Source organism: Macrotis lagotis, chromosome X, assembly GCF_037893015.1.
Source record: "Macrotis lagotis isolate mMagLag1 chromosome X, bilby.v1.9.chrom.fasta, whole genome shotgun sequence".
Classification (NCBI taxonomy): domain Eukaryota; kingdom Metazoa; phylum Chordata; class Mammalia; order Peramelemorphia; family Peramelidae; genus Macrotis; species Macrotis lagotis.
Genome location: NC_133666.1, coordinates 204,998,623 through 205,009,070, shown reverse-complemented (window position 1 = coordinate 205,009,070; position 10,448 = coordinate 204,998,623). Strand labels below are relative to the sequence as shown.

The 10,448-nt window shown below is 31.0% G+C and overlaps 1 protein-coding gene across 9 annotated transcripts in view; it reads right to left on the bottom strand.

The window, feature by feature from the left end:
* Positions 1–1,185: 1,185 nt before the first annotated feature.
* The window catches only part of LOC141499840 (fibrillin-2-like), a 151,071-nt gene continuing 141,808 nt past the window's right edge, over positions 1,186–10,448 (bottom strand). For 8 of the 9 annotated variants that reach the window (XM_074202606.1, XM_074202610.1, XM_074202614.1 and 5 more), the window contains 2 exons: positions 7,182–7,344; positions 1,186–3,763 (listed from right to left, as the gene is read on the bottom strand). In XM_074202606.1, the coding sequence (XP_074058707.1) occupies positions 3,389–3,763; positions 7,182–7,344 (538 nt within the window). In that variant the 3' untranslated portion in view covers positions 1,186–3,388. The remainder of the gene's footprint in view (positions 3,764–7,181; positions 7,345–10,448) is intronic. The other variant, XM_074202613.1, reaches the window with a different exon arrangement.

Below are 10,448 nucleotides of genomic sequence, written 5' to 3'. Positions count from 1 at the left end.
CTAGATAGAAGACCTAGATTCAAATCCTGATTCTGGTAAAATATATATGACCTTGGATATTTCAGCAATTCTTTTAAATTTTCTGGGCCTATGTTTTTTTCATCCATAAAATGAAAATATTCGACTCTCTAAGCTCTAACTAGGGAGTCAGATTATAATTCAGGTTTAGGTTCTGTCCCCTATGTGGTCTCAGGAAAATAATTTTCTCTTTGTTTCTCAATTTCTTTACTTATAAAGTGACTGGACAACCATATAAGATCAGCTATGAGCAATGTTTGCCCTATCCAGAGGAATAAAAACAAAACAAAAAAATCCTTCAGAATCTGATGAACACCTTATAAAAATTATGTCTTAAAAATCTAAGCTTCAAAACAATGAATGCTAAAAATGTGAGCGGATTGGATGAGTTCTAAAGTTTCCTCCCCATTCTTAAATTTGTTTTTCATTAAGTTACTGTAAATTTAAAAAGTGAATTATGTGAGATTTTTCCAAGCTTCTTAAATCCAAGGTTATACTGACTTTCATCAGTGGATGACTAATTGATTTCATTTAATAAGCAATATATGGAATGTAGTAAAAATGAAAACTGACATCCTGTGAACTCAAAATTCTGAAAGTGAACATTTGTAATCATTTTTAGAATGCCTAATTACATATTAGCAATCAAAATAGGTCCTTGGGCTAATGTTCCTCGTAGATAAATTTGTAGCATCTCATGACTTTGAAACTCAATGAATCTTCAAATTAGGATCATCATCTTAGCAACAGGAAAAAAAACACAACAAAACAAAACAAAACAGAATAGAATTGACTTCCATGACTTATAGAAATCATGATATGTGTATCCCCAAATAAATTTTAACTACTTTAGTTGAACATTAGAATACAAAGACTTAAACAATCTGGGTTATAAAAAAATTTACCTCTAAAAGGATTGAACATTAATCACTGAATTGAGCACATCTAAAATCAGATCTCATCTCAGAAGCTGTTAACAGAAATGATAAAAGCAAAACATCATTAGCAAACAGTTTTATCAAACATGAATTTAACTTGATGTTAGAGACTATAAAAAAGGAACTCAAATTCTATGATGAAGAATGTCTCAAAATGGTACTTTTCATTGTGATATAGAATATATATATATATATATATATATATATATATATATACAAAGTTTCTCTCTTCAGTATTGTGAATTCTCATTTCTTCAGAAAGATTAAATCATAATAGCTTTTACTTGTTAAAATTTCAACACTAAAGTCAAATTTGACTTCATATAATTTCAAATTACATTATTCAAAATGCAACAGTGCCAGATAAAATTAAGTACATAGAGAAGTTTTAGAAAATATCCAGAGGCAAATGCTTTCATTTCTCACTTAAGCCAGTTTTTAGTTGGCTAAGATTAGTAGAGATCAACTGTAAAATTGCCCTGTTTTCCCTGTTCCCTGGATCCATAATATATATGATTCCTCAAAGGTTGTATTTAATTCTAAGATACATTTCAGAGCATCTTAGAAAGATGTTTTAAAATTTATTTTTATTCCAAATATAATAATTTAACTTTGTTTTCATTTAACTTTAATAATTGAAACTTATTTATTAGAGTAGTCTTATTCATTTATTAGAGTAGTCTGAGATCAGTGAAAAGTTACTTGTCCAGGGTCACATTGCAAGAGGGATGATTTGAGCCCACATCTTTTAAACTTTGAGCCTAACACTTTATCTAAGACACATGATGGCTATTTCCTGATTGAAAGCTGTATCTTAAAAAAAAAGTTGCATTTTGAGGACAATGAAATATTTTGGAAAGAGCACTTAGGAAAGGTGGATTAAATTATATGTTTTATAAATGTCAAATAACAAGGTTTACTACTCTTAAAATACAGGTAAATCCAGAAAATCTACCCCAAAATAAGCTTTTAATGCAATTAAAATATTTTCATATTTGATACATATCTATAAAACCAAACAAAACTAAAAATCTTTCCTCACAAACACTTGATTACAAATTTATAATGTTTCTTTTCTCACAAAACAAAACAAAATTTAACACTGGAAAACTGGTTAATAATCTTGGGTCAGCACTGGTACAAGAGAGAGAAACAAACCTGGAGTATGCAGGTACTTTGGTTATTTTACATATGAGGTTTGGTTATATGTCCTTAAAGGTTATAGCTGTCAAAAAGCACTGAGGGGACATAAGTCTTATTAGCACATAATAATATAGCTTTTTTTAAAAAAAGACTAAAGAAAACTAAACATTAATTGTACAAATACTTTTCATACACTATTAATAGACTATGACAAAATAAAGTATACAGTTTATAGCTACAACATTAATGAAAGTCCTAAAAAAATTCAAAAACCCACATATTTCCTTGGCTGCACTGCATGATTAGTTTGCACAGACGGCAATCCTGAAATAGCTTGATCATAGTAAATGCACCATTAATCTAAGCTAGCACCAAACCCTGGGAAACTTCAGGAGTTCCTTTCAAAGGAATGACATTTCAGCTGCCTACATACAGTAACACAAATATGTAGAGCATCCTTTTTAAGAATGAGGTGTTGTGGGTAGCATATGTAGTTCCTTTAGATTCTGAGAAGGAAATAATTCAATCTGGTCTGCAATGCTAATGGTATTATAAATAGTCAAGGTATTTTGCTACAGGAGTTGTGCTTCTATTTATGTGTCTGGTGATACAGAACACAAACACAGTGAGCTGTTCTGACTTAGATCCTTCTTTACAGAGTCTTATGTAATTCTCATTTTAAAATTATTTTCTTTCAGCTCTACAAGGCTCTCTTTAAGACAGGTTAGATGACCAGGGAATAAAAGGAAACATCTCTCTTTTTAAAATCACCTCTAAAATGTAATAGTTTAAATTTGTAAATCTAAAAAATAAACACAAAACAATTGAGTTTCCCTTCTTATTTAGTCTGTTCATTTCTTCATCTATTACTGCATTAAAAATAAATAAAAATCTATACTTTTAAAATTAGCAACTATAGCAAAATACCTAACTTGTTACAGACTGCCAATAGAAAAAAAAAGCTCACATTATTTTCGTGCATTTAGTGCCATATGCTGATCTCGTTAACATTTTGGTTGCTTTTTAAATGTATTTTAACGTGAAATTATACAAAAACACAATAACCATGGTTTCTTTGTACCTAAATTTTTGGCCACAGCAGAGTTTAAAGTATATCTGGGGACAAGGGTAAATGGGAAGGGAGGGAAGAATAAAGGTCTCTTTTTCTTTTTTAAAAAAGTCACTAACTCCTTATAATTTAAAGACTAGATATGCTCAAGTGGATTAAATAGGTGACATTATAAATGATTATTCAATGATTTGAGTACTGAACCAAGTCTATAAAGGAGTTAATAGAGTTGAATATGCAACTTCATTTTGAGAGCTTCACTAAGCTCCCCTAGTAGAAAGCTGTCCTCATTACTGTCTTCCAATTTCTTAAGTTCATTTTTCTTATAAAGAGGAATGCTAGTAATTTCCAGTGTGTATATTCCAGGCACATATTTTTTCTTGGCTACATGAATGTAGCTTAGCCCATCCTGTTTGTCGATTTGGAAGATGCTGTTGTCATTACCCTGGGAGATGATATATTGAATTTGGTTGTTGAGTGACTCAATGGCAGGCAGGAATTCTAGAATGTGTAATTTATTGCCCAGGCTGGAAAGGTTGAATTTCATTTTTATTATGGTGTCCATATCTATACTCTCTAAGACCATCTTTTCAACCTGAGAAAAAGGAGATAACAATCTTCAGAAATAAGGGCAACACAACCATAAGAGTTAGAGAAAAAGAGACTTTGACTGCAACATCAGATTAATTAATCAACCTTCTTACTCCTGGTTTCTGAATACATTTTGAAGAAACCCTTAACTGTGAGAACTGTTAATGTTCTATAAATTTTGTAAAATCTTTATGACTTTACTAATTGTGGGTTGCAATGTAATCTGCTTGCAATGAAAAAAGTACATTTATTAAGCAAAATGTACTGCTGCTAGAGAATAAATTAGATCTACACTGTTGCTGGATAGTCTAGAAATTCTAATTCTAATTTGTATGATTACTTAGAAGGTTTGGTATTTAAAGGATTTGGTATATGGAGGATTATAAATACCACATCAGGACAAATTACTGAGAGTCTCCAGAGCTCCTGAGTGGAGCATTCATTTGCAAAAAAAAAAATCTGTATCATCATACTTATACACAAAATGTATTCTCAGGGACAATAATTGAGTCTGAGAAAACTGTACTGTAAAACAGGCAAAGTTGTAATGTTCTGAAGCAGTATCTTAAAAGTAAAATATTGACTTTAAGAGGGACAATATTATAACATTATTGCTTTTCAGAGATTTTTTATCATTAAATCTGAGTTTTCATGAGTCTAAAATAATGAAATTAAAAGAAAAATTGCAAAGCAATAAGATTAATTGATTTGTCCAATGGTACTCAGCTAAATATTAAGTGTCTGAGGCTGGATTTGAACTCATGACCCACTGACTTCAGTATCAGTGTTCTATCCACTATTCCACATAGCTGACCTAATGTTCTTTCTTTTTTTTTTTTTTTTTGGAAAGGTAATGGGGTTAAGCATCATGCCCAAGGCCACAGGGCTAGATAATTATTAAGTGTCTGAGGTTGGGTTTGAACTCAGATCCTCCTGACTACAGGGCCAGTGCTCTATCCACTTCACTACCCCTCTAATGTTCTTTCTTACAGAGAAAACTCTACTCTTCCATATTTGTCCCTACTTCTGTTATCATTGTTTTCATTATATTTATTCTTTGGTTGCTTAAGTAAAAACCTTATTTGAGCCTTTTTTTCATTCAATTTCCATGAGTGTAATCATGGAAACTAACTTGTCTACTATGGTTTTGTTCAGATAAAGCATAATACATGGAGAATACCTCGAACTGGACTCTTTCCAGTGATGCGTTTATTCTGATACTTTTCAGTGGGCCAGGTATGACGTTCAGTACTAAAAGATAACCTTTTTTGGGATACCACAAAGAGAAAAGACTGATTCACAGTTCTTGTCTTACAAAAAATCTGAATATTCAGTTGAACTTAAAGAGAGTGACCCTGTCAAATAGACGTCTCTTTCTCCTTTCTTTGTGGGAATGAATAAAGGGGGATTGGCTGGATTCTATGTTCTATAAGTGAGAAAGTTTTGAGTCTATACCTTAATCCTTGAAGAAAGGGATTACTGTCCCTTGATGATAATCAGCAAAAAGAAAATAATAAAATTGAACCACCTCTGGGGGGGGGGCGTGAATTTGAGACTAGATCTGAAAGTCCTAGCCATCTCCTCTAATATGTTCTTTGCTAAACATAGGTGACTTAATGGTCATTCTAAGACATTTTCAGGTTTAGAGACAACCTTATTGTTTTGAGGGGTCAGGAGTTCTTTTGTTCTCTTCAGTCTTAGTTTATTGCTAACTAGAGGAGTGTTCTGTAACATTGCCTTTCCTCAGAGAAAATGATCTTAGAAGAAAAAGCCCCAATTTTTTTTGCTTGTCTTTTCTGAAGAGATGAACTTTGTAGGAGTTTGTTCAGATAATGCAAAGAGTATAGGAGAGGTAAAATTCAGATAAAGCAATCTAAATGTCTCATTTTAATAATTGTTGCTGCTTATTTATAGAGACTTTTTTTCATCAACACATTTAAGAAATATATGGTAAACAAATATCTTGTACCCAAAGGAAGTACATAAAATACCTTTACAATCTAAATCAGTCAAATCTAAGTTTCTAAACTGATGCTTTATGGGACTCTAGGGTAAAGAATTCTCAGCTACAGAATATGAGGTGGTATTGAGTCAAACCTCTTCAAGAAGTAATCCATCTATATCTTTGTTCCAGTGCTAAGAGAAGCCTCTTAAAAAGCAAAAGTGAGCATCCCAATTCCATGTGGCCTGCAGTAAGTTATATTATTGATGTATTACTTCTACAGGAAAATATCACAAAAATCTATATCAGAATTTTCTTTCTGTAATAAAGAGATTTTTAATGAGAGATGATGTGACATCAAGGGAAAATTTATGGGTATTTATTTCAAAGAAAGAAAATGGGTCTCACTCCTTCATTATCACTCTCCCTCTTTCCTATGACAAGATAATTTTTCCTATTTATAGAATAACAGGTAGCTCAGAATGGGAACATCAAAATCTCTCTAATAAAACTGAAAAGTTATAAAGATCCAGATGCTGGGTTCTTTGCCTTTAAGGAGTCCTGAGTAAGAGGTGGTTCTTGGTTTAGTATCTAATCTTTATTTACTCTTTGGAACTCTCTTTTTGTGCTGTCTTTTGAACTCTTTTTAACTAGATTTGAAATTGCTTCACAGTTTCTATTTGAACAGTATTTAATACTTAGTGCTTTTTCATTCATTCTTTCATTCAGTTACTAATGGTATCTTCAGGTATATTGAGAACTGTATGACCAAAGATAGTTGGATGAACTTTTTATAGGCCAAACTTTTATGAATAGTGAATTATCGTGCTTAAGGTTATATGATTTCTTTATATCCTGTTCATGAACTGCCAATTCTGATTTTCCCAAGAGATATCCCTGTATTACTATGAACCTAGCAAGAAAATGAGCTCAACAACTTAAATCTTCCAATCCAAAATTTCTTCTAATTTTATAACGTCGTACTTGATACAAGGCTTCAAGCTCCTTAAAAAAATGGGACATATATGATTTAAACTTCACATTTTTTAAAGTAAGTTACAGTACGTTATCTCTAGGAGACTCTAGTCAATAAATTGCCAATTTGATTTGGTGGGAGAAGTTTCCACACTGATGAAATCACAAGTTTGGACCAAAAACAAACAAAAATCTATCGATTAAAAGTTAACTTGTTAATTTAGCATGAAATTTATGATCCCTTTTAGAACTATTTTAAATACTACAATGGATAATCTTAAGCAATCATTTTTCATGCTTTTTCCCTTTAGAAACTTGAACTTTTATTTAGCACTTGAATTCTATTTAGCATTGAAAGCTTTTATCTATTGCAACAACCATGACAATTTATGATATATTGAGTTCTACTAAAGATGATAAAACACAAATATTAATGCCATTTTCTTAAATAGATAAAATCTAGGGGATATATAATGTGAAATTTTTAAGTAATAATTTTACTTACCACAGGTGGTTCAATTTTATTAATATTTTCTTTTTCTTTGCTTTCTTTCTTAGGGTAGTCATTTATTTTGCCTGCTTCAGGAGGAAAAATGTTTTGTTCATCTACCTCTGTATCCATTGATAGATATTGGCCTTTGTTAAATTCTATTCCTGAGACACAGTGACTGTTGGCAAAAATGAGCATGTGAATGATACAAGTTTTGAAGCTCATAATGTGATATTTGCTTGGCATTTTTCCTAGATTTCTCTCAGAAGGATTTATGAAAAGGAACAGATAGTTTGCCCCATGAAAACTAATGTTCTTACTATTTTTTATTAACCATGACAAAACATTTTATATACTATTGGAAGAAAAACTTATTTGGAATGACTTAAACTATGATGTTATATTTTTATTTCTTCATTTTCCTATAATAAAAATATTAAGATGTCTCTGTACACATGGAACCTAAAAGCAGAAAAATCACCTTTCACTGTAAGTGCTTTAAAATGTCATGCTTATAAGTCTGTTTATTTCCAGTTTGTTATTTATCCTAGTTTTAGGAAGAACCTCTAAATTCATACTTCAATAACAAAAAAGAACCATTATAATAAATCTTTATGACTATAGTATAAATCAAATCCTTTAAATTAAGTGATATCTTGACTATTATATGAAATATTATTGAATTAATTTTTTGAGGGACAAGATCATAATGCTATTATAATTGTGGAAAATATTACACTTTCATTATTATCCTTTTATTTTAACTAACAGCTCAAATGATATGTTTAAGGTAAGTGGAACTGTGAAATGCCATATATTCTAGATACATTCTTGTCATTCTATTTTAAAAGTTATTCCAATTGCTTTTGTCATTGGGTTTTTAAAAAAAACTGCTGTACTTACTAGGAAAAAAAAGAGAAAAAAATGAGAATTCCTTGATACTCTAGCTTGGTTAAAATTCAGATAATATATGCAAAATACTTCTCAAATGTTATGTTAATCATTGTTAATGTCACCATCATTACCACCATTTCAGTCCTGCTATCTTCCTGGCTATTAGGCCTAGTTGCCACCTAGCTGCCCCCAATCTATCTTTCTGAATGGTGTTCCTATAGATATATTCACTAATCTATTATGTTTCTTATTATTTTAAATTATCTGTTAACTCTTTTCTGTTTAGGTTGAAAATTTTTTTTGGTAGATGAATAATAGAAATATGATGTGGACTACTGAAAACATCCTTGTCACATCAACAACTGTACATCTAAGGAACTTATGTTCTAATATAATAGCTAATTAAATATATATGTAAACATACACATATGATGCATAATAGTGAGTGTGTGTGTGTGTGTGCATGTGTGTGTGTGTGCGTGTGTGTGTGTGTGTGTGTGTGTGTGTGTGTGTGTGTGTGTGTTATAGAGAGTAGGTGGAACTGGTCCCATCACTTCCTGGCAAATACAGAGGTGAGAAATGGAAACCGTGTGCAGTGCAGATGGCAACTGCAGCCATGAAATTAAAAGACATTTGCTCCTTTGAAGTAAAGCTGTGACACATCTGGACAGCATACTAAAGAGCAGTGACATCATCTTGCTGACAAAGGTCTGTTTACTCCAACTATAGTTTTCTAAGTGGAAATATTTGGCTGTTGGATTATAAGGAAAATGGAGTTCTACAGAATAACTGCTTTTGAATTGTGGTGTTGAAGAAGGCTTTAAGAGACTTTTGAAAATTAAGATCAAATTAGTCAATTATTTTTAAAAATTCAGAGCATTCACAGGAAAGTCAAATACTAGAGCTGAAGCTTAAATAATTTGGCCATATAATAAGAGGACAGAACGCATTGATTTTTGAAAAGATTTGAAGCAAAGAAGAAAGGAGCTGCAGAATAAGATGGATTAGCTAGAATCATGGAAGCAATGAGCATGAGCTTCAAATAGTAAAGGATGGAAGGGTCTGGTATTCTATGGCCTATTGAATTATGAAGAGTTGGACATGACTGAACAACCATTAAAGTGGAGAAGGAAAGAATTAGTAACTATAAGTACTCGAGTTTGAAAGTAGTCAGTAAGCCAAAAGGAAAAAAAAAGAAAGTATGAAAAAGTAGGCCAATGTTGAAGGGATGAAGAGTTCATAGAAAAAGAGTAAAGCATGAGAAGACTGGAAAGGTAAGAAGTCAGTCTATGAAGTTATGTGACTATCAATGACAATTTATATTATTTATATTTAATCTGAAGCTCACTGAGCAAGGGGCAGCTCAGACCTGGTCAGAGCTATTCTTTAGAAGATGCTGAGGTGAGAAAAATATTAAATAAACAAATAAACAAAGAAATGATGACTAGAACTGAATGTTGCTTCTTTAAAAAAAGTAATAAAATTGTTAAAGCTTTAGCCAATCTTTCAAAAGAAGAGGGCAGAAAATAAAATCAATTAAATAGCTAATGAGGAAGATGAAATCACAGCAAAACCGAAAGAAATAAGAATGATCAGAAAGTATTATGCTCATTTATGTGTAAACTAAACTGAGAACAGCATAGAAATAGAGTAATGTGAATATGAATTACCCAAACTATCAGCAGACCAGATTTTTAAAAACCTAATATAAAGGAAAGGAAATAAATCTTGTTTTAAAAAGATTGAAACTCCCTTTTGCCATCCCCCCAAACAAAACCATCTATTTAATGACCTACCAAAATTCTCTTTTGAGACAAATATAACCCTTTTATTTAAACCAGGAAAATATTAAATACTGAAGAAAAATATTGGTCAATATTATTCATCAATAATGACCAAAACATTTAATGCAAAAATTTTATCAAAAACATTACAACACTTTATACAAGAAATCATTATTATCAAGAAGAATTTATAGCAGGGATAAGAGAATGTTTCAATCTTAGAAAAACAATTATCATACTTAATCTTTTTAAATTCCTAGCATAGTCACAGAGGCACCTTTTTAATATCATAAAAAGAATATACTATAATAAAACCTTTTTAATACATTCTAATTATTATTTTCAGTATAGTACTGAAAATATTAGGATTGGCAGAAAAATGAGAAAGGAATTAAAAGAAATAGAAGAAAAAATAAAATTATACTGATGATATAATGGCTTATTTGGAAAATTCCAGGGAATCAACAAAGATACTATTGAGGCAATAGCTTTAGTAAAGTTGTATGAATCAAAATAAATCCTCAGAAATCAGTAGCATTTCTATATAATAATAATAATAATAATAATAATAATAATAATAAAAATATAAGTAGTGATAGAAAGT